This window comes from Podarcis filfolensis (genome assembly GCF_964270895.1).
Source record: "Podarcis filfolensis genome assembly, chromosome: W".
NCBI lineage: Eukaryota > Metazoa > Chordata > Lepidosauria > Squamata > Lacertidae > Podarcis > Podarcis filfolensis.
In genome coordinates, this window is record NC_139619.1 from 2,864,301 (window position 1) to 2,889,565 (window position 25,265).

Below are 25,265 nucleotides of genomic sequence, written 5' to 3' on the forward strand. Positions count from 1 at the left end.
AGAATTTAAAAGAGACAGAAAGAGATTTTAATTCAGGAAATTCACCAGAGGAGCTACCGTTGATTTTTGCGCATATTTCCTAAGCACAAAAAAGGTTGTGTTTTGTATTTCTTAGTTCCTAGCACACTCCCCAGTCCTATATGCCTGTCTGCAGAGTTAGTTTCACTCATGCTGTCAGGCAACTAAGTTTGCCCTGACTCTCTTCAATTTCCCTGGCATTGGTGCTCTATGGCCAAAGGATGCTGCTTCTTGCATCTGTTCACTCACTGTAGTAATGCCAACTTTCCCCACTTAGGCAAGTTAGAACCAGGGCTTTTTCTCAGCTGGAACTTGCTTGAACAGATCCAGCACCTCTCAGGTGGGCACCATTAGAGAACAAGGGAAGTGTTCGTGAATTCTGGCACTTTTTTAAAAATAGAAAAAATATTAAACGCGTAACAAAACATGAAGCTGAAATATATTGACCAGACAACATTTCAACGAGTAACAGGTTTTTTTAATAATTCACATATGTAGTAAAAAGGTGCCATCATGCCATTCTGTGAGCTATGGTAAAATAGCATGCATATCTGCAGCAAAGCAAAAGGGAAAAGTGCCCCATTTCTGCTTTCAGTTGTATACTAGGAATCAGTTTTGTGAACTTTATGAACTTTATGAGTTTTCCATTAAATCATATTCACATTTTGTTACATAATTCTATGACTTAATATATTACTCTGTAAGAGCATCGACCTCCTGCTCTCCCTCTTTCTGACTTCCACATAACTTTCCATATTCTTCGCATTTCTATAAGCACTTATTTACCCTTTGTCAAATTATAATATTTCACCTTATTATCGGTAAATCAGTTCCTTATAGTTACATTACAAAACATTTCAATTCAAGCCTACAAACGTTTTCAAATGTTTACAATTTTCTTTCATAAATGTGTTCCAGTCCTTTGGAAACAGTTCGTCACGCTGATTCCGGATTATGTCTTCGAACTCCATCATCTTGACCTGCCAGTCTTCCAGTGTTGGAAGTTCCTGCTGCTTCCATTTCTGAGCCAGAAGTGTCCTTGCAGCCATTGTGGCATACATAAACATGTTTACATCACTTTTATGTATTTCCTCACCAATTAAGCCTAATAGAAATGCCTCTGGTTTTTATTAAAATTATATTTCAAAACCTTTTTTAACTCGTATATTATGTCCCAGAAGGCTTTCACTTTAGAACAAGTCCACCACAGATGGAGGAAGTTCCCCTCCTTCTCCTTACACTTCCAACAATTTTTGTCTTGATTTCTATACATCTTAGCAAGTTTGGCATGTCTAATATACCATCGATACATCATCTTAAATATATTTTCTTTGAGTGACACACATGCTGTGAATTGTTTCGGTCCACAGTTTTCCCCACCTTTTAAAATCAATATTGTGCCCCAAATCCTGGGCCCACCTAATCATAACACTTTTTACCTCTTCATCCTTTGTGTGCCACTCCAGTAGTAACTGATACATTTTCGACAGTATTTTCATTTTACTACCCAGCAATTCTGTCTCCAATTTAGATTTGTTACTTCCAAATCTGTTTCTTTTATTATCCTCTCTAAACACATCTTGTAACAATCGGTTACCTTTCCTCTTAGTTCTTCGAATGTCTTTAACTTTATTTTATTATCACTTCCATCAGCAAGTCTTTGTATGTCGCCCATTCAGTTCCCATATTTATTTATTTTTTTGACTGCAAAAGCCTCCAGAGGTGAGAGCCACCTCGGAGTTTTGCATTCCAATAATGTTTTATGTCTGCTCCACACCTCATACAATGATTTTCTAATAGTATGGTTCAAAAACCCTCTGTGCATTCTGACCATTCTGACCACAGGTAGGCATGCCACGCGAATCTGTTGTCAAATCCAATACATCTGAATTATCTAAGGTTATCCTGGGTGGCGCTGTGGGTAAAACCTCAGCGCCTAGGACATTCTCTCAACCAACAAAAACACGCCGCCTCATAGTAAATTTTTAGATCTGGCAGGGAAAAACCGCCTCCTTCTTTTGCATCTGTCCATATTTTATACTCAATTCTTGGCTTTTTAACCTGCTAGATAAATTTAGACAATCTTCTTTGCCATACATTAAATTGTTTTGTTCCACTGATAACCGGAATTGTCTGAAATCTAAACAACAGTCTCAGTAACACGTTCATTTTGATAGTTGAGATTCTACCCATCATTGATAATTTCATTCTAGTCCATATCTCCTGATCTCTCTTCACTTCATGCCACACCTTTTCATAGTTGTCTTTAAAGAGGTTTATGTTCTTAGATGTGAGCCAGACTCTAGGTATTTTACCTTTTTTTCTATCGACATACCTGTCTTTTGTTGTAGTTCTCCTATTTCTTTACTGTCCAAATTTTTAGTTAATATTTTTGTCCTATTTTTGTTGAGCTTAAAGCCTGCTAATTGCCCATACTCGTCAATCTTTTTCAAAGCTTCTATTGCACTGGACATAGGTTGTTCTAAATTCAAGACAACGTCGTCGGCAAAGGCCTTATACTTATATTCTTTTGAGCCTACACCAATCCCCTTTATTTCTTTTGTTGCTTCTATTTTCCTCAACAAGACCTCTAGTATTGTTATAAATAACAATGGCGATAGCGGGCACCCCTGTCTGGTTCCCTTTGTTATCTCAATTTTGTCTGTGAAGTTATTATGAACTATCAATTTAGCATATTGTTCCGAATAAATAGCCCAAATACCATTTAAACGTTTTTCACCGATATCCATAAATTCTAAATTTCTTTTCATAAAATGCCAAGACACATTATCAAATTCTTTTTCAGCATCCAGAAACATTAGGGCGGCTTGTTTGTCTCTCCTGGAGTCCAGATATTCCATTATATCAATTATATTTCTTTCTTCCCGCTCCCCCCACGGAATAAATTTATCCACAGGAAAAAAAGGTGCGTGGGTTTTTAAAAAAGTGAAATCACTCTCATCATTTATTAAGTTAAAAAACAGCAACCGAAAAGCACCGATCAGTAATGTTTGAGTTGTGCCTGAAAGAACTGATACAAGTGGAGACTGTTTCCCTCTAGAGGGAGCTTTTGAAACTGTTACAGGAGTGTAACCGGGGGATTTCCAGCTGCAGATAAGGATTCTGAGAACCAGAGATTGACCTTGGAACATTTAAAAATGTTGACAGGAGAGGCCATTGTGACTCTTTTATGTAAGATAAGCTGTTCGCTGGGACAGCTTCACAAGAAGATGGATGACATGACTTTTAAAGTTGATAATTTGGAACAGAAAGTGACTAATTTGAGTCAAAAAGCGAACACCAACACAGAAATAATTCAGGACTTGGTACAGGAACCCACTTTGGCAGGACAAATGGTGGAGGAGAAGGAGGAGAAGGAGAAAGCTGCTGTTGTTGAACATAAAGTAATACAAGCGGGATCCGTGGCTTTACAGAAGCAAATTGAGGACTATAAGTTGAGGCCTTTTATGACTGAATCTAGGAAAAGTCAGACTTTGAGGATTGGATCCCGGCTTGGACTGAAGAAGGAAAGTTGGAAAGATCCCTCTATGCAGGGATTAACGGACTTTTGGGACATGGACTTGGGCGTGGAGGAGATTGAAGTTTTGGGGGCCTTTGGATTTGGAGGAATCTTGAAATATGTCCTGAAATACTTTACGGACTTTAGCTTCAACTATGGAAATTTGGCTGACCTGTTCAGAAGGAAGAAAAGTATTGATAGGTTGGCGTTTCCCCGAGAATTGCTCTTTAGCATTAAAGAAAATGAAGAAGACCTGCAGAAGGGTCTTGGAAAAGAGTTAAGAGCCTCGGACATAAGATCACCAGGTTGATGGACTTTATGGAGTTGACGGAAAGGACTGGCAGAATCCGAAACCAGGGAGAGGAGATGGTGGAAGAAGATTGAAAAATTTAAAGTTTATGTATAGACATATGGTAAAACTAATGAGTGATAGAAAAATGGTGGAATGATTTTTTTATGGGCTTAGCAGAAATATTATAAGGAGTTAAGCGTATAGAAGTATTTTAGTTTTAATGAAAAATAAGGTAAAAAATATGTTATTTACAATATGATAGAAAATGGAGAAAGATGGAAAGGATTTGCTGAAACAATTAATAGAAGTGGAATACAAAAAGGGAGGTGAGAGGAGGTCGAGGAAACAAGGGAATGAAAGATAGAGTACGGAAAAGGGAGGATGTATGTTTTTAAATTGTTTTTGTTTTGTTTTATTTAGGGTTAAGGTTAGGGAGTGGGTTTAGTTTAGTTTAGTTTAATGTGTTTAGTTTTGAGTTTAGGTTGTGTTTTGCATTGTCTATGTACTGTTTTGTATTGTTTTTTTCTCTTTTGCTTTTTCTCCTTTGTCGTCTTCTTTTATTTTTTTTTCCTTTTCCCTTTTTGTAATCTATAAAAGTAATAAATATTATTTAAAAAAAAAAATGAAAAGCACCGATCAGACATTGCATTTCGAGGCCTCCATCGCAAACTCAAATCTGGTTGCAATTTTTTTTTTGGGGGGGGGGGAAGGATCTTGGCTTTTTTAAAAGGGATTCGGCATTCGGGGAATTCCAAGATGCAGGATAGAGATGCATTCGGGGCGGCCTAAAGACCTCAAGGGATCCCACTCTGACATTTGGAAATCTCTCCTCTCCTAGGGCTCCCTTCTGGCTAGCCTAAGGGAGGAGGGAGGGGCAGGGCTGGCTACCCTGGCGTTGGGAGATGGGGGCCACATGGGGACAGAACGGGGTGTCAAGGGGCCATGGTGATCCAGCCGAGGATGAGGAGGGAACCACCATACGGGGCTGCCTTGGTCAGGATCGGGTCCCCTGTCACGGCGTGGTAATACAGGGCGCCAGAGAACATCCCCATGCCCAGAGACAGGATGCTGCCGGCCATCATGGGATAGCGGCAGTGGGGCACAGCCAGGAGGGCCAGGCTGTGGAGGAAGTGGTATTTGTTGGCCATCTCGTAGAGCTCTTTCAAGTCGTCATCTCGGTTGCTGCGGCGGAAATCGTGAGCCCCGTAGGCGCCCGCCCCGACGGCCGCAGCCCCGCTCAGCGCAACGAGCCGTCGGTAAAACGCCCCGGCGCCCGCCATATCAATTATATTTCTAACACTGTCCTTCATCTGACTGCCAGGTAGAAATCCAGTTTGGTTCTTTCCAATCTCCTCTCCAAATACATTTTTAAGTCTATTGGCCAATAGACTGGCAAATAATTTGTAATCATTATTTAGGAGCGAGATTGGCCTATAATTTTTCACCTGCCTTATGTCCGTGTCTTGTTTGGGAATTAGTGCAATATGGGCTTCTTTCCAAGTAATATATTTTCTTTTTTTAAGAGGAAAAACACATTGGTTTAAAACGTTATATATTTCCAGCCTGCTGTAGGGGCTGTGTTGTTGTTTTTTAAGCCAAATTCAATGGAAATGCATTGTTTGAAGAGTGACTAGATGTATATGCAGAATATGTAAACGTGCACTGTGAAAGCTTTGTAATATTACTTTTGTGATTTTGGGTAAAATTGATGGATGAAGAAAGTGTTGAACTAAAAGCAAACTGTGTGCTTAACTTGTGTTTGTATCTTTTCGTTTCTAAAGGGACCTTTACAAACTGAATTTAAAATAAACAAGCAAACTCCAAAATTAAAAAAAAAAATAGAAAAAATAATACTGGTTGGAGCTTTTCTCTGCTTCCTCTAGCTACTCTCCCACAATATATACTGCTGGGGAGGACAAAGCATATGCACAGCTTTGCCACCCATCTCTCAATATGCCCTATACATTTTACTTCTGGCATTTTTCTGATGTCAGCACATTCTGTCATTGTTGCCTCAGAGCCAATAATATTTATGCTTTAAAAATGCAGAGGAAAAGAACGATAATAGTTATTTTATATGGGTACATGGACAAAGTCTTGTTTGCTATGGCAAGTAAAAATTGCACAAAAGAAGAAAAAGTAATTCCACCAGAGTTAAGAAATCCATCTTAATATCATTCATAGAGCAATAAATAGCATTAAGTGGGCCAATCCAGACATAGATCATACAACCCTAAACCACTTGGAGACACAAGATGGATTTTGTTCCAGTCAAATAAATCACCTATTTTCTAAGGGAGCAATATTTACAGCAGTGGAAGGGGAACAAATTAACACTATTTTCAGTCTAGAAAAGGCCCAGGGGTGGAATTAAGAAGTATAGGCACATCGATCCCACCCACCCCTCACACCCTTTATTTATTTTTTATTAATGAGAACCTACAAATCCACTGTTTTATGGAATTGTAGTTGAACAAGGGAAACAAGAAAATAGTATTGCCGCTCTCTTTTATTGGTTTTGTTAAAATAGGATTTTCCATTCTGACTGGCCAATTTGACTGCAGCAGCCTGCTGCTGATATTATGGATAATGTTTTCTGAATGAAACTTGGATCAGAATGTTATGCCCTCCTGCATTTCAGATGGAAATAGGAACACTCTTCCTGGCCCAGTCAATTACCACCACCCCCGCTACTTTTTATCAGCCAAGAAGGGCAAGAGTCCGAAGCACAAGTCGTTGCCCTGACTAATACAAACACCTTGTCCACATCCTCAAGCCTTACTATCTGAAAATTATCCAACACAACAGGACTAGACAGTGCTCTGGACACCCATGAGACTCATCTGCTATAACAGCAGAGTCAAGATCCCAGCGGATGCAAGTGGTTTTATCCTCAAAATGCTTTGCAAACAAGTCACAGTGCTTACACATAGCTACCATTGGTTCCACCACCTCCTTGAGTCGGACTGTCTTTCTTCTTCATTAGCGATCACTTGTAGCTGAGTATACTGCTATCTTCAATACCACTATGTATGCTTAATGATGAGCCCACACCACTGTTCAGTTGTATGCAGCCAGATCTTTCCTCCATCTTTCAACTTGTTTCCTTTCCCTAAGTTCTGCAGTATACCAAGGAGTCAAGTGGGAGAGGATGCTCAGAAGTGATCATGTCAAAAGCCTGAGCCATTCAGATGTTCCAGAGGCTGGCCAGGGCTTTGATAGGAGTGCCAGTCATATCAGACAGAAAAAAACCTCAGCGTTACCTGGAAACCCATTAAATACATCAGCCTCCAGAGGCGGATAATCCTAATAGGTCCCTTGCCTCTAGAAAGGGAAAAAGTGGTGTTATGTACTGAGTTGAATAGGATCCAAACTGCAGCAGTCTGATTGGTCCTAGAACAATAGGCTCCAAACTGCAGCAGTCTGATTGGTCCTAGAACAATGCAGCAGTATGATTGGTTGGCAGGAGCCACCCAATCCAGCTCCAGATAGAAGTGAATCCACAACCTGATTGGCCTACAGGAGAATTCCGGAATTAGCCAATCACGTGCAGCCCATTGTGTAAATAATGTATATAAAGCAGATACTTTGAGGGGACTTCCATTCCCTCCTCACCACCATGAGCTGAATAAAGAGCATGAAATCCACTCTCGACTCTGAGTATATTTCAAGTGGGTTGAAAGTCTAAATCTCAACAGAAAGTCATCTGACCATCAGAGGGCAAGCAGAACCTTAATACTCCCTCCAGCCTTCCTCCTATGACTAGGCGGACAATGACTTTTTAACACACTGAAAGCTCCCAAGTCCAAAAGGTGTGAAGGGGGCCAACTCCCACTTGCACGGGCAAAGGCACTTTATCTGCGACTGGTGCCACCCACCCAAGCCACTGTTTGAACGGCTGAGATGTAGGAAACACCACAATATCATACTCTGAGAAGGTACTGTCCGTACAGGACTGGACCAGAGCAGGCAGTCTGAATTGTCAACCATTTTGCATTCTATATTCCCTATCTTTTAAACAACCCTCGTTTGTTGCGGTTGTTGCGGCAGTTTTGCGGCTCTTAAAAGCCAGAAGGGTACTAGCAGCAGGACCAAGCTACACCCCTCAGCTGTTTAGAACCTTCCTTAGGCACAATTTATGCATGATCTTTGTTTTGCAGCCTTTTCAGAGCATGAGGTTAATCCCCTGTTCTCCTTGTTTTCCTAAAGAAAATGTGATATTCAATGTTTTTGGGGGGTTTTCAAAATTTTTTATTGATTTTCCAGCTCCGAGACAGAGCACTCTGCATTTTCTGCCATTTGGGTGCAATCAAACTGCAGATTCTGAACTACACATGGGCTGATACCCCGGGATGCACCACTGAATTTTTCTTCAAAAAACTGGGAGGTACACCACCTAAGCTTTGAGCTACCTCTCCAATAGTGACCCATCAACACCAAACAGTTTGTCGTTGGCTTCCTTGGCATAGTTCTTCAAGTAGGAGTAGGAGTAGCAAAGTAAACTGCGCTATTAACTGACAAGGCCAAGCAGGCGTTAAAGATGTCTGTGCAAATAGGCTTTATCCAGGACGCTCCTGTGCCACGGAAAAGGTCTCTGTCCAAGGAGGTCTGGTCCTCTACTGAGTGTATCTGGGAAATGTGCCTCTTCTGCCTTCTGATAGGCTACACCTGAAAAGAGCCACTTCTGCCATTGTGAAAGCTGAGCCCTCTTGAGGTGGTAGGAGGACCCATGCAGCAGGATAAAGCCCACAAAAAACACCGAGAGGATCCTCTCCTGCGAGGGCTACAGTGCGAAGGGATGGAGTTCGTTCAGTGGAACAGGGGGAAATTCTCAAGATACCAGAAGGGCAATGATATACATTACCCCCAGTTAAACTCCTTCACAGATTGCATCTGTGACGTAAGCATTTTTGTTATCTTCAGGAGCTGCCAGTAGCATCCATACTTCCTGATTCGCCGCAAGGAAGTGAGCACACTTGTGGCTATGGGCATTCATATTAGTCGCATGTCCCTCGTGGCTAACAGGGCCCTTGGCCTCCCACGGCTGCTGGTGGCCACAGCAACAGCCTGGTGGTGGGGGATGGCGGTCCCCTCAATACTGGGGGGACTGAGCACCCTTCCTAGAAATATTGAGGGGGCTAAAGCCCTGGGTGTCTACGAGGTCTGCCCTGCCTTGTACCTGCAGTCAGTCATTCCGGCCAACTGAGGCAACAAGTCCTCAGTAGAGAATCAGCTCTGCTGGGATCATTGGAATTCTGCAAATAGCAGGGGCATCAGTGCCTTGGTACTTCATCCTCTGTTGGGTTCCTCATCGTCTTTTACAAAGGAAATGGGGCTGCTGCAGTTGGACAGTTGCCTTATTTGGTCATATGGCACAAATGGTTGGAGGCCCATGGTCTTAAAGCTTAAGACATGCCTGCAAGGAGGTGTGGGCCAGCTCTGACACAGAGCACTCTGCATCTTCTGCCATTTGGGTGCAATCAAACTGCAGAATCTGAACTACACGTGGGCTGATACCCACTGAATTTTTCTTCAAACATCTGTGGGCCTGGTGTGACACAATATCAAATTTCATTGGACCACATTGTTTTCCACACATGCATGCTTCTCTTCCCCCCTTAAAATGGAAGCAAGTAAGTAAAGATACACTGCCTCCGATTCCCATATCCCTTAGTTTGTCATAGGCACCTGTCTGCAAAGGTCATCCATCTGGGCGACTATAGGGATCAGATGGGATTACCATGAGGAATTATAAAATATACATCAAGCCATCGTGCCCACGATGAAAGCATTGTGTTGACTGGGTTTGATATATTGACGATAATTTCTTCTTAAATCCCATAAGATTCTACATTCATGCCCTTTTGCCTCTGCTGCCCATTTCTCCTTGCCTGACAAGTCACGTACACAGCCCAGTTGTCGCCAGGCAGGCTCCTGGGTCATCAAAGACAGTGGGCAAGTTTCTTTGATGTAGGATGTTAATCTTAGGGCCAGGAAACAGATCTCACATGAAGGTGATAATGATCCTTGTCCTCCTGGCCATCCTTCTTATCATATATATTGCTTGTTTATCACCTCCGGGGCTGCCAAATGCTCTTCTTTGTAGTTCTGTTCTTTGTTTACCCTGTGCTTAATTAGTTATGGTGGTTTAACTTTCTCCCCACGTGGGTTTGTGGAAATGCTCAGAAAAAATCTGATTGGTTCTTACGAACACTCTGTAAAAAGTTCTTTTGTGAATAAAAACTACCTGGGCCAGGGGCTGCACACGGACAGGCACAGAGAGACACGATTATACGCACCCTTCCCAGAGTCTTGCTGGTTCAAGTCTCTGTGTGTATTCTTATTAATCAGAATTCAATCCTTCCTTTACTTTGGGAACGCCTCAAGTAAATATCCTTCCTTTTCTTTGAGAACGCAACATAGTGGTGCCCCGTGTGAGGCTAACTTCAAGGAAACCGTGTGAGGCTAACCTAAAGGTACCTCAGCGTGTGAGGCAAACTTAAAAAAGGGAAACGTGTGAGGCTAAGCTAAAAAGAAAACCTCAGCGTTTGAGGCACAGCAAAAGGAAACCCCCAGGATTGAACTCCCCTCGGAGCTAGCACCGTGCTGTCCCTCGGTCGCGGTGGATCATCTCCTGCAAAACGATTCCCGGACTTAGGATCTCATTCGCTCGGAACGAGCCCCAAAGACGCGCGTCTATTACCCTTCAGGTGAGATCATGGGAAGCAAGCTTTCACATGAGCAGGAAAAGCATAGGAATAATTTGTTATTTTTGCTAGCTCAGGCAGGGCATGATAAGCATTTAGCACCCTTAGTAGAGAAATTGTTGTTAGAGATTGCTAGACTGTGCCCCTGGTTTCCAGAGGGGGGTACTTATGACATTAAGAAATGGAATGAGCTGGGAGATGCACCCCATAGACATCCTGAGACATCTGTACAAGTCTTGCACCCCTGGCATTTGTGTAGAGACGCAGTTGGAAAGCTTTCTAACCCTTTGCTCCAACCACCAGTTGTCTCTGTGAATGCAGCATTGTTTTTTTTTTTTTTTTTTTATAATATATTTATTAAAGTTTTCAAATAAAACATATATCAAATAAGCACTTATCGTTGTCCATTTAACATCTTTCAATTGTTACATGGGACTCCCCCACACCTCCCGCATACACTTACATCATTATTAAATTATTTTCAAGCAAATTATCATTTAACTCATCTTAATTAATAATCTTAATTTGGTTTGACATATAATTCGACTTTAAATCTATTTTAATGGTAGACAATTGTCTGCACTGGCATCCTATTCAGCACTCAGCCAGATTACAATATTTTTGTAAATAAGTCTTAAATTTCCTCCAGTCTTCTTCCATCCTTTCTTCTCCCTGGTCTCGAATTCTGCCGGTCATCTCGGCTAGTTGCATATAGTCCATCAGTTGCATCTGCCATTCTTCCACAGTGGGTAGCTCCTGAGTTTTCCAATTCTTGGCAATTAATATTCTTGCTGCTGTTGTTGCGTACAAAAAGAATGTTCTGTCCTCTTTTAACACACTCTGGCCGACAATACCCAGGAGAAAGGCCTCTGCTTTCTTAGTAAAGGTGTATTTAAACACCTTTTTTAATTCATTATATATTTTCTCCCAAAAGGCCTTCACTCTAGGGCAGGTCCACCAGAGGTGAAAAAATGTTCCTTCATTTTCCTTACACTTCCAACATTTGCTATCAGACGAATGGTATATTTTAGCCAGTTTGACAGGGGTCATGTACCATCTATACATCATTTTCATCACATTTTCCTTCAACGCATTACATGCAGTGAAGTTCAGCCCAGAGGTCCACAACCTTTCCCAATCTTCAAACATAATATTATACCCAATATCCTGCGCCCATTTTATCATTGTTGATTTTACCATTTCGTCATGTGTGTTCCATTTCAGCAGCAAGTTATACATTCTTGAAAGTACCTTAGTCTTAGGTTCTAACAGTTCAGTTTCTAACTTTGACTTTTCCACTTGGAATCCTAACTTTTTGTCGTTTTTAAACACTTCTTTAATCTGAGCATAGTGTAACCAGTCTCGCACTTTGTCTCTCATCTTTTCTAAACTCTGCAATTTCCAGTTGTCACCATCCTTTTCTATTATCTCCCAATATTTTGGCCAATTGGCCTCCATATTGGCTCTTTTCCGAGCCTTAGCCTCCAGGGGTGACAGCCACCTCGGAGTTTTATTCTCCAGTAAGTCTTTATATTTTGTCCAGACATTAAAAACTGATTTTCTGACAATATGGTTCTTGAAGGCCTTATTTATCTTAGCTTTATCATACCATAAATATGCATGCCATCCAAACGCATTATTAAAACCTTCCAAATCCAAGACATCCGTATCTTCAAGAAGTAACCAATCTTTTAACCAGCAGAAAGCTGCAGCTTCATAATACAACTTTAAGTCTGGCAGGGCAAAGCCCCCTCTTTCTTTCGCATCTGTTAATATTTTAAATTTGATTCTGGGCTTTTTGCCCTGCCAGACAAATTTAGAGATATCTTTCTGCCACTTCCGGAAGCACTCTGTCTTGTCTACAATCTGCAGTGTCTGAAACAAAAATAACATTTTTGGCAATACATTCATCTTGATGGCAGCTATTCGGCCTAGCAATGAAAGTTTTAATCTTGACCAACTATCCAAGTCTCTCTTAATCTCTGACCAACATTTTTCATAATTATCTTTAAATAAACTCAGATTTTTTGCTGTTATGTTTACCCCTAGGTATTTAACTTTTTTAACCACATTTAGTTCTGTCTCTTTCTGAAGCTGTTCCAACTCAATATCTGTCATGTTTTTCCCCAGAACTTTAGTTTTTTGCTTATTTAACTTAAATCCTGCCACTCGACCAAAGTTTTGAATCAGTTGTAGTACTCTTTTCAAACTAGACTCCGGCTCCTGTAATGTCAGAACTAGGTCATCTGCAAAAGCTTTAAGTTTATATTGTTTCGCTCCGACCTGAATCCCTTCCACCAACCGGTCCCCCCTAATCATATTCAGGAGCACTTCCAGAACCGAAATAAACAGTAATGGGGAAATCGGGCAGCCTTGTCGTGTACCTTTTTCAATTTTAAACTCTTCTGTAACCACATTGTTAACTATCAGTTTAGCCTTTTGTTCTGAATATATTGCCTCAATCCCGTTCTCAAACCCCCGTCCCACTCCCATTTCTTTTAAGTTCCCCTTCATAAATTTCCAAGAAATGTTGTCAAAGGCTTTCTCCGCGTCTATAAAAATTAAAGCTGCTTTGGTGTTTATGTTTGTTTGTAAAAGTTCCAATATGTCTATAATGTTCCTTGTGTTAGTAAACATATGTCTGCCCGGGAGAAAGCCTGCCTGGTAAATAAGAATCTCTGGTGCTGGAGCTGCCTGAATGAGCATCAGTTTGCAACTTTGGATATATTGAATTCAGGTTTTGAAACATTCTGAGCTGGAACTGGATACTTTGAAACTGTTGCAGTCAAGGCACTGTAAGAAACAATGTTTTGCTTTAAGTTTTACTCTGCTAAAAATAACACACTGTGGAGGCGATAGACATGGATTTAAATTTATAAGTTTAACTTGGATTTGATCTTCTCCCTGAAGACGTATTAAGCTCCCTCTAGAGGATTTTGGGCTTACAGCAGTGACTTTGTTTTACTTTCCCTTTCCCGGCCTCTGTTTGACTATTGCATCTGGGACTCTGCTTTCTCATGGGAACAACTTGGATTGACCTTGGATTACAGATAACTTTGGAATGAGTGGCGCAAGGAGAAGAGGAAGGACTAAACAAACAACTTTAACTTTATCTGCAGCCTCACAGCGTAGATCTTCTGTGCCGGCCTTGCCTTCCACTTTGCCTCCAGACATAGAGGCGGCCTCCCTAATACAGGCAGGGGAGGGTGAGACAGAGGAGCTGCACCTGGGAGATATGGCTTCAGGGACAAGTAGCTCTGTCTTGGAGAAAATTTTGGAGAAACTGGAGGCTCTGGACAAGAAGGCTGATTTGCATACAGCTAAAATTGAACAGAACACAGAAAGTTTGAATAAGCTGACTGGACAAGTTGCACAGAATGCCCAATCCATTGGAGAATTAAAGGAGGCTGTAGGTGAAAATCGTAAACTGGCTGAAGATACTAGTCAAAGATTGGAAGAACTTGAGAAAGAAGTAAGACCACTCAGCAAACAAGTTGGAGAACATCAGATTTACTTTTTGATGACAGAACTGCGAAACAGGGAGACCAACTTGAGGATACGGTCAATACCAGAGGTGGAAGAAGATAATCTTATTGAATTTCTAACTAAGGAATTTGCCAAGTTTTGGGAGTTAGAGGAAAAAGACTTTAAAATTGCATCTGCTTTCAGGCTTGGCAGAGTCAGAAGGACAGAGAAGCCCAGAGATTGTTTGATAACATTGAGATCAAAGGAGGAAAGGGACAAGATTTTGGGCCTGCACTACGAAAAGTCACTAGACATCTTGGGCAAGAGAATTGAAATCTACAAGGACATTCCTAAGCAGTTGCTGGACCTTAGATCTAATTACACGGAATTGGCAAGACTGTTGAGAAGCAACGCAATTATCTTCAGGTGGGAGTTTCCACAAGGATTATCCTTTACCTACAGAGGGAGAAAGATCAAAATCAAAACAGTGGAAGATAGAGACAAGTTTTTGGGAGCACACGGAGAAGACCTCCACAAAGGACTTGGATTGCCAGCGCCAGAACCTCCAGGGGAGCCCGCCCCCTCGGATCCTCAAGGACCGGAGAACAAGGTACCACCCCAGAAAGAATAACCAGATCTATCCAGGATGTCTCTGCAGCTTTTGAGTTGGAACATAAATGGCTGTAACAGTCCCGAAAAAAGGTCTAAAATTTTTCATATTTTAAAAAAGGAACAATTGGACATTATATGCTTACAAGAAACGCATGTGATTAGGCTCCATAGAAAGGTGTTAATAAATAAAAGGCTTGGTCAAGAATTTATATCATCGGATACAGTTAAAAAGAGAGGTGTAGTGATCTATGCAAAAGAGAGCCTTTCACCAAAATTTCTCTTTAAAGACGAAAGTGGAAGAATCCTCGCAATAGAAATACAGTATCAAGGAGAAAAAATTTTGATATTAGGAATTTATGCTCCAAATGAAGGAAAATCGGATTTTTATAAGAAGTTGCACGAGATCATGCTGGACTATCTGGATTACAACAACGTCATCATGATGGGGGATATGAATGGGGTCGTATCAACAAATATGGATAAGTCACAGAACCAGAACATTACTAAAGAGGGAAGACTACCTAAGACCTTTTTTGAAATGACTGACAATATGGACTGGGTTGACATCTGGAGAGTTAGAAACCCCTTGGGAAGAGAAGGAACATTCTTTTCTGAAGCTCAACTGACTTGGACACGAATCGACCAAATATGGATAACTAGAAGTCTGGCACCTAAGGTGAGGAAGGTGGAAATCTGCCCCAAAACATGCTCCGACCATAACGCCTTGAGAATGGATATGACATTGATCCCAATCGGCTCCTTTAGATGGAAGATGAATGATGGCCTGTTTAGAGATCAAAGAATTGTAAAGAAGGCCCAAAAAACCTTAAAGGACTATTTTGAGATTAATTTGAACACTACGGTGGAAAAAAGAACTATCTGGGATGCAAGTAAAGCTGTGATGAGAGGGTTCTTGATCCAACAGAATTCCTTAAAGAAAAGACTGCAAAATGAAAAGAAAGATAAAATTCTGGAAAGTATCAAAGAGTTGGAGAAGAAGTTAAGATCTAACCCGAAGTCCCAACCGATTCTGAGAGAAATTAAACTTTATCAGGCGCAATATTCCAAGCTGATAAATCAGGAAATAGAATGGAAGATTAAAACAATGAAACAAAAAACTTTTGAATCGGCAAATAAATGTGGGAAACTGCTAGCTTGGCAGTTGAAAAGGAGACAAAGATTAAATACAGTAACAAACTTAGAGGTTGAAGGAAGGAACATTCAGAACCCGGGAGAGATTAGAAAGTGCTTCCAGAGGTATTTTAAAAAGTTATATACTCAAGGGCCACAAGATGAAATAGAGATTACACAATTTTTGGAGAGAAATGGATTAGCAAAGCTGTCAGAAGAAAACAGAACAATTTTAAATGGCAAAATAACACAACAAGAGATTGAACAGGCCATCCTGAGTCTGAAACAGGGCAAATCACCAGGGCCAGATGGACTGACCTCTAACTACTATAAGACATTGAAGGATTATTTGATACAACCTTTGTTGGAGGTCAGTAATGAAATAATGGAGGGGAAGAAGGCGCCTGAATCGTGGAAAGAAGCATTTATCACATTGATTCCAAAGTCAGAAACTGAAAAGACACAACTTAAGAATTACCGTCCCATCTCCCTTTTAAATGTGGATTACAAAATATTTGCAGATGTTTTGGCACGAAGATTTAAGAAAGTTTTAAGTGAATGCAGCATTGTTGCAACCCCTAGCTGCTTTTAAAAATACTATAATATTCTTCCCTCCATCTCAGCCTCTAGATTTCCAGCCTCTCTCTGAGGACTCTGAGGTCATGCCAAAGGTAATTCCACTGGCACCTTCCTTTGCCAAAGATTTGCCTGGGTCGAATGTAAATTCCATGGACCAATGCCCGCAAGGGGCTCAGACCACAGTGCAAAAATTGGTTATTCAAAATATGGCAGAAGGAAGCAGTGAAGAAAAAACAGCTGACACCTTACCATTATTAGCAGTCTGTCCTGTTGTTCAGAATGCACAGGAACAGAGAGCCCATGAATCATTGCCCTTTGCAGTTTTTAACAAATTGAAGCGAAGTGTGACAGAAAATGGCTTGCATGGCATTCTTGATGGGCTAAGAGCAGCCAGTACTTTACTTCCAAACCTTGAAGCCTCTGAAGTTTCAATGAAACAATTGGCTTATGAAAATGCTGATTGCAAGACTGCTCTTAAAGTGATGTACCAGAAGTCAGAAACAGAGATTGCTCAAATGAGTAAGCCTTGCCAGAATATTGACACCGAGACTCACAAATCTGCCCTCCTAGCAGCAGCTTTGTCTCCTTCAGCTCATCCTGCTAAAGACAGGCAATGCCACGACCGGTGGCCTTCCAGCCTGACTCTAAATGGGAGAACAAAGTCTGTTGTGCCAGCTGATTGTCAGTCTTTTACTGAAGCTAAATTAGAAGCAATAGCTGGCTCTTCTAACACACTTGCTTTTAACACACAGTCTCCTGTGACAAATCTGCGCCATGCCGCTGTAGCAGGAACCCCCCCACCCCAATCACTCTGTTTGTACAAACTTCACACACACACACTCACACACTACATTCGCCACATTTCTGTTATAAATTCATAGAAAATCAACCATACATCGGATTTGCACTGTTCCATTTTATTTTACTCCATATGACAAGAACTATCAAAGGGGGATGGCTTGGTCCTGGTCAGCCATAATCCCTTCACCGTCTCAGCACATCCACAGGAGCCCTGCCCAGTTGCTATGCCAACCCTGATGATCCCAGACAGAAGACAATCAAGATCACAAAGAAGTTGCATATGGGAGTGGATTCAGCATGGACTGAAACAAAGGACAATGATCAGATCTTCCCTCTGGGGGCAGGAAACTGCAAACTCCCCTTTGTCTCCTGGAAGTGACTCATGGGGAGGGGGGAAAGGAGGAACTAGCCAGGTGACAAGACACTCAGGTTACCACCAACTCCTCCCTCAACCCCTCCTTTCTGTAATGTATGCATGATGTTTCTGGGGGTGGGCTTGACCTAGAGGAGGGGAATTTCAAAAAGTTTTTATAAGACCTTGCACACTATTTTTCGGGGTCTTTCCTCTCTCTTGCAAGTGAGGGGAACACCCTGTTGCAACAGTTCAATAAAGGCCAAGCCTACAGGCTGCTGTTTTGCTCCAAGTTATCCTGGTTGGTGTCTTTACTTTTTGTCCAAGGGAGCCCTCGGATATTTCCGGTAACACCGCTAAGGGCAGTGCTGGTCTGATTTCCACCTCAGACAGTGAGACTCATTCTTCATCGCTATTGCAGACTGTTTTTTCTCCTTTCCTCCCTGAAGTTAAAATTCCTAATGAATTTACTTTACAGCAGTTGCAGAGTTTTGGGGTCACTTCATACGCGTGATTTTCCTTAATACATCCTACAGAACTACTCCCCCCCCCCCCGACGCTGCTGACAGAATAGTGATTTTAGAGTGGCTACTCTCTGATTTGCCTAACACTGGATTTGATATTGCTGTTTGTTATTTGCTTTTTTCTAAAACAGGAGCATGAGTCCCTAATGAGTTCTTCTCTTTTCTATTAGTTTGCATTTACTGACTAACTTGGGATAGTTTATTTTAACCCTCCTAAAGATTCACGCCTAGTTTTAATTTGGTTTCTGTCCAAAAACAGGTTCCTATTCAACAACTCTAGAGTGTTTTAACGTATAAGGATTCTGAAAATAACTGGCATTTTATATATATTGCAGCTAATCAGGAAACTGACAGAGACCAGTCTACACTTCCACTGCATTTTGTGATTTTTGTGTGAAGTGGGATTTTTTTTATCACCTTTGGCTAATTCCTCTCTTTCTCCTATGCTAGATTTTAATCTACTCTCTTTGTTCTTGACACTGAAATATCTCTTGACAAATAGAACTATGCCTTTCTATGCTGCTCATGTTTACTCTCACGTTTGCTCCCATACAGGATTTCCAAGATGTAATTTCAGAAGGAAATCAACATACTGATTCTGCTCTGAAATCTTTCTGTCCATTATTTTCTAATGTAATTGACAGCCATGCATTTTTTCATCAGGGAACTATGCAGCTGATAAAATATTTTTTTCATTCCTCTGACACAAGCTAAGGATATTGTTGATGGATGTCCTTCCTGCGCTTTAACTTCTGCTAACTTTACCTTAAATCAATTTTTTCCTTTCCTAATAAATTTTCTCCTATGAAATGCCATTGTAGGAAAGAGGTATCTCTGGAAGTACCTCTGGAACGCCCTCTAGTGACGTAACAGCAGCTCCCCAACCTGCAGTGAGAGGGACCTGTTCCTTTAATTACCTAGGGGCAGGATGCCCTACTGTTCTTACTTCCTCAGGTCCTGTGTGGATTCCAGGTCGCTGTATCCATCCCTATGGGCTAAGACATGCGCTTGCACCAAGGCCTGCAGAATCCCATTCCAGACTTTGCAAGGATCATGACCCTGACTTCGCTTCTACAGGCTCAGCAGCCCCGTGCAAAAGTCCATCGTGTCCATCCTCATCCTCGAAAGGCTGAGGGATGCCCAAAGGTGACATGGGGAATGCTGAAGATTTATTTATTTATTTATTTATTTACGGCTATTAGCCCATAAAATATGTACAAACATAAAAACACAGAGACATAAAAACAGATATATCCAACAACAGAAGGTGAACACCACGATGCAAGGGTGGGTCATTGAGCAGAGCCAAGTGACAGCTTGGGGCCAGGAGAGCTCCAAGGGACGGATCACAGAAACGGAAAACTGAAGACGAACTCCGACATGCACTCTCATCATAACAGTCCGATTAGTTTTGATGTTGTTGTTGTTTTTTGGTGGTTTTTGAGTGTGAGATAACCGCATTCAGAAATCTCGCCACCTGCAGAGTTACAGAAGGATCTGTATCCTGCAAAAGCAGTGCGGCGTGTGACTCAACAGGCCTGCCAACCAAGCGCAGTAAAGTAGGACCCAGGAATTTAGCCCTGGCTATGCTATGTAGGGGACAGTTGAACATTATATGTGAAAGAGATTCAACAGTTTCCCCGTCACACACGCATAGCGGAGACACCAAACCCTTGGAAAATCTGTGGTTCAGCAGGTTCGATGGAAAGACATTGAACCTTGCACGAATAAATGCAAGTCGGTGTGGTACTGATGAAAGAGATGACATGTATGATGGAAGGCCAAGTGGAGGGGTTATTCCGTGATACCTGGGGGAGCAGACACCCCCACCCCTGGCGAGGTTGTGTTGATTTTCAATGTCCGCTAATCTTTGCTCAATAAGGCTTTTGGCTGAGCGTAAGTTCATCTTTAAGGAGTCCGCTGGGGAAATTCCGATGCTCAGAAGTTTGGCATGGATTTTTCCTACCCACGGATTGACAAAGACGTCCCGCCAGAGGCACTGAAAAAGGTAATGGTCGGGAAGCCTATGCCAGCTGGACAGCCAATAGCCAAAGACTCGCTTCCAGATGACAGTCTCCAATGATGCAATCCCTAACTCCAGACGTATGGCTGCGTTGCTCTCACACATGGGGAGTTTCAGAAGGCGACGGAGAAACTGATTCTGCAATGTCCCCAGTGATGTTAAATTGGACCCTGGGGCCCAGAGCGGGCAGCATAACAGAGGGTGGAAACCACTTTTGCGTGGTATACCTTCAATGCAGAAGGGATGTGAGAGGCTCCGTCGGCCGCAAAAAATTGGAGTAGAGTATAAAGTATTGTTTTCCCTTTGTTTAGTAAATACTGTATCTGTGGCTTCCAGCTTAGATTGTGATGAAAAAAGACTCCCAGGTATTTAAATTTGAAAACCTGTTCTAATTGGACTCCATCTAACTTCCAGCTGTAAGTTTTCCGAGACCTGGTAAAGACCAGGACTTTAGATTTCCCATGATTAATTGTCAGATGGTTAAGTTTGCAATAAGCCGCAAAAATCTTTAGAGCTCTGCATAAACCAACTCTAGAGTAGGAAAGGATCGCTGCATCATCGGCATATAGGAGCAAAGGGCAGCGAAAATCAGCTAGGCGGGGGGCATGAATGTTGGCTTGAGACTCGTTCAGAAAGAGCTTCATATCGCTAATAAACAGGTTGAAGAGGAGTGGGGCCAAAATGCAGCCTTGGCGCACACCTCTATTTATTGGGACCTCGTTGGATAGGTTTCCCGCCGGTGTGAGTCTCACTCTAGCCGACGACCCATGGTGTAATTGGGTTATAAGCCATAACAGCCTTCTATCTATGCCCCATCTCTCTAATTTCTTCCATAGGCAATTTCTTGGGATACTGTCGAAGGCAGCCTTTAGGTCTATAAAAGCGACACATAGGCGTCCCCGACTCAGGGCAGAATATTTTCTGGCAAGATGATACATGATTACCATATGGTCAGAGGTCGAGTAATTGTTCCTAAAGCCCGCTTGCTCATGGCCAATCAAATTTGAGTCGTTTGCCCAATGGGACAGCTTGGACAGCAAAAATTTTGCATAGATTTTCCCGATGATAGACAAAAGGCTGATGTTCCGATAGTTCTCCGGGTCAGCAGGGGGACCCTTTTTATGGACTGGCACGATCACGGCCTCCTTCCATGACCTAGGGATAAGCCCCGTAGAATTAATTGCATCAAAGACTTTGGCCAGAATTTCAGCCCACCACCTCGGTTGCGCAACAATAGCCTCAGCAGGGACTAGATCCGGCCCGGGGGCTTTGCCCGTTTTCAGATCTAATATCAAGTCCATTATCAGGTCTGGGTCAGTGGAGGGCCACAAAGGTAGATGGTCGGCTCGGAGTTCCGTGGATGAGTTGGATTCCTCTGCCAAGGAGAAATATTTACTCAAGAATTGTTCCCATGTGGGCGCAGGGATAATCATCAGTGGGTACTTCCTTCCTCTTTTGTTTATCAGAGCCCAAAATTCCTGTGGTCTGCGGGATCTCGAGGCCGCAATCAAGGCTCGCCAACGTTTTTGATACCACTCGCGTTTGGCCAGCTTTAAAGTCTGTTTGTATGCTCTTTTGGCTTGTAAATAGGAAGATGGTAGAGCCTGGGCGTTAGAGTTTTTGTATTCATTATAGATGGAACGAAGAAGGGATCTTGCTTGTTTGCAAGAGGTGTTAAACCAAGGGGCCCCAGCACTGCAATGCGCCACTTTCGCCTATTGAGGAGGTGATGTAAAAAAAGTGGTAAGGTTTGTTATAAGAAGGTTAAAAAGTTTCAAAACCGAATTGGAATCTTGTAAATCAGTAGTTATTTGAGGTGAATGCTGAAGACCTTGACCTCTGATGCCAGGACACAATTTTAGCATCATGATGTTCCAGAAGCACCAGAGACTTTTTAGTATCCCTTCCTTGTTCTCTCTCTGCACTACCTTTTTTCCACGCCCTCCTTCAGGACTGTCTGCTAGAGATCTTCATGTGATACAGAAACACATGCCGGAAGATTATGAGGACGCAATGCCTCTCTTCTCTTAAGCCTTCCTGTACACAAATAATAAATAAATGAAAAGGGTGAGATGTAGAGCACGATGCATTTTCTGCCATGTGGGTGCAATCAAACTGCAGAATCTGAACTACACGTGGGCTGATACCCCGGGATGCACCACTGAATTTTTCTTCAAAAATCTGGGGGTACACCACCTAAGCTTTGAGCTACCTCTCCAATAGTGACCCATCAACACCAAACAGTTTGTCGTTGGCTTCCTTGGCATAGTTCTTCAAGTAGGAGGCTTCCTTAGCAAAGTAAACAGTAGCAAAGTAAACTGTGCTATTAACTGACAAGGCCAAGCAGGCGTTAAAGATGTCTGTGCAAATAGGCTTTATCCAGGACGCTCCTGTGCCACGGAAAAGGTCTCTGTCCAAGGAGGTCTGGTCCTCTACTGAGTGTATCTGGGAAATGTGCCTCTTCTGCCTTCTGATAGGCTACACCTGAAAAGAGCCACTTCTGCCATTGTGAAAGCTGAGCCCTCTTGAGGTGGTAGGAGGACCCATGCAGCAGGATAAAGCCCACAAAAAACACCGAGAGGATCCTCTCCTGCAAAGGCTACAGTGGGAAGGGATGGAGCAAGAAACCATAAACAGTGTGCAGTAAAGGTAAATGTTTGTAAAATCAAATAATAAAATCAAATTTTATTAGACTGAACCATCCAGGAGTCCTTTACCTTTACCTTTAGTTCTTTGCTTCCATTTTAATGAGGGAACAGAAATATGTGAAAAGCAATGTTGTCCAATGTTATTTGATAATATGTCACACCAGGCCCATTGCTATCAATCAAATTCAATGCAACATACCAGCCAGGGAAAACATTAAGTTTAGGGAAGCTTTTAATGTTTGACGAACTATTGTATTTTAAGATTTTGTTGGAAGCCGCCTGTCAGGGAATTGGAAGCTGCCAAAGAGCCGAGGGGGGAGAGAGGCAATTACAGAGAGCCTAAAGAGCTCATCAGCAGTCTCTCATCCGACTCCGAGGAGGAAATAGGGAGGGGGGAGAGCCAGTGCCCGGAACTAGCTACTCACAGAACAGAGGAAGCAGGAGTCGTGCACTGCGGAGATGGGCCTGTTGGGGGAAGGTTCGAAAGCTCAACGGCCGGGTGGCAAAGAGAAGAAAGACTGGCAAGCTGCCAAGAGATGTTTTTTCTGTCAGAAAACGGGGAACTTTGCCAGAGTGTGTCCGGAGCATCGTAACTGGCAGGGTGTGATGGCCTGGGAATCTGATTCAGAGACTGAACCGGAGGAATCCCAGCCTGCACAGGAGTCCCCGCCTCCAGGGCCGGCTGAGCCGGGGCAGGGCCTTGAATCTGAAGCGCCTGCACCTGTGCCGGATCCTCAGGAGCAGACACCAGATGAATCCACTCTGGCTCCGGAGGTGATTGAGGACACAGTGCCTACAGGTGCGCCTCTCCCAGCCCTGTCAGGGGAAGGCGAGCCTCCCCCTGGGTCCAGTAACCCTCCAGCCTCTCCTGAGCTGCAGAGGCTCAGGGCAGAGAGGCGGAGGGAACTGGGTTCTCTCAGGAGTGCTCGCCTTAAGGCCAGGAGAGGCGGGTCACCTGTGGGCCGGGACCGCCCCTGGCCTCAGAGAAGATAAAGGCCAGTCAGCCCGGTCCCAGGTTCGGGAGCAACGTCGTTGGAAACCTGTTTCTGCCAGCACCCAGACCTGTTCTTCCAGAGTTCCCGACCTTGCCCGGCCCCTCGCTTTGGACCCCGCTTTGCCCTTGGGTGGACAGTCTCCAGACCCTCGACCCAGGACCGGACTCTGACCACGCCTCACTGTAACCACCCCCCGGGACCAGCACACAGGGAATGGTTGGGGCCACCCAGCAGGCAGAGGCAGAGGAAACCCAGACTTCAGGAAACGGGGAAGCCTGGCTGGTGGTGAACCGAGGCAACAGCCAGGCGGGAGCAACAGCGAAAGTCCTCGGCTCGGACACCCCAAAGCAAGCATAATGTTGAAGGTGGTCCTAGAGCTCCCGAATGGCCACGCGGTGGAGGAGTTGGCTTTGGTTGATTCCGGAGCTTCGGTGTCATTTTTGGAGAGCCAGTGTGGTGTAGTGGTTAAGTCACGTAATCTGGGGAACCGGGTTTGTGTCTCCGCTCCTCCACATGCAGCTACTGGGTGACCTTGGGCCAGCCCCACTCACCTCACAGAGTGTTTGTTGTGGGGGAGGAAGGGAAAGGAGATTGTTAGCCGCTTGGAGACTCCTGAAGGGGAGTGAAAGGTGGGATATCAAATCCAAACTCCTCCTCCTCTTCTTCTTCAAGGAGTTTGCAGAGCAGCACCAACTGAACCTGAGGCCTTTGGATTTTCCGCTGCAAGTCACTACAATTGATGGGAGAGAACTGTTGGGAGGTGAAGTGACCCATCAAACGCCTCCCATGAGGATGCGGGTGTCTACCCACTCCGAGGTCATCGCCTTTCACGTGGCCACGTTGGCGGGTCTGCCTATCATACTGGGCATGAGCTGGTTGGCCTTGCACGATCCGGTGGTCTCCTGGCATCAACGGTCACTGATTTTTGGGTCGGCGCACTGCATGGAGAACTGCCTGGGCCTAGAGCTACCTCGACGGTTGGAGGCCGGGATGGCAGCAGCATGCAAAGCAGGGACGACCGAAATTCCTCCGTATTATCGGGACCTACAGGAGGTGTTCAGCGAGAGGGAGGCTGACACGTTGCCACCGCATCGACCGTATGATTGCCAGATCAACCGGATCCTGGGGGCCACGCTGCCGGTGGGCAAGCTCTATTCCATGTCGGAGCGAGAGATCAAGGAACTGAAGGACTTTATCGAGAAAAATCTAAAGAGAGGATTCATCAGGGAATCCAAGGCGGCAGGGGGGGAGCCCAGTGTTCTTTGTGGACAAGAAATTGAAGTCGAATTTTATTAGAAACATAGTCGAATTTTATTAGACTTAACCATCCAGGAGTCCTTTACCTTTACCTTTAGTTCTTTGCTTCCATTTTAATGAGGGAACAGAAATATGTGAAAAGCAATGTTGTCCAATGTTATTTGATAATATGTCACAACAGGCCCATTGCTCTGAATCAAATTCAATGCAACAAACCAGCAAGGGAAAACATTAAATTTAGGGAAGCTTTTAATGTTTGGCGAACTATTGTATTTTAAGATTTTGTTGGAAGCCGCCCAGAGTTTTAATGCCCATGTTTTAATGTCCTTTTAATATGTTTT

The 25,265-nt window shown here is 43.2% G+C and overlaps 1 protein-coding gene across 1 annotated transcript; it reads right to left on the reverse strand.

Moving 5' to 3' along the window:
* Nucleotides 1-4,483: 4,483 nt before the first annotated feature.
* On the reverse strand, nucleotides 4,484-5,110 carry LOC310753778 (transmembrane protein 256 homolog; the record flags this gene model as incomplete). The annotated part of the gene is made up of 1 exon (XM_083595118.1): nucleotides 4,484-5,110. The coding sequence occupies one exon, from the start codon at nucleotides 5,108-5,110 to the stop codon at nucleotides 4,763-4,765; it is 348 nt and encodes a 115-aa protein (XP_083451244.1). The 3' UTR covers nucleotides 4,484-4,762.
* Between the last annotated feature and the right edge of the window lie 20,155 nt (nucleotides 5,111-25,265).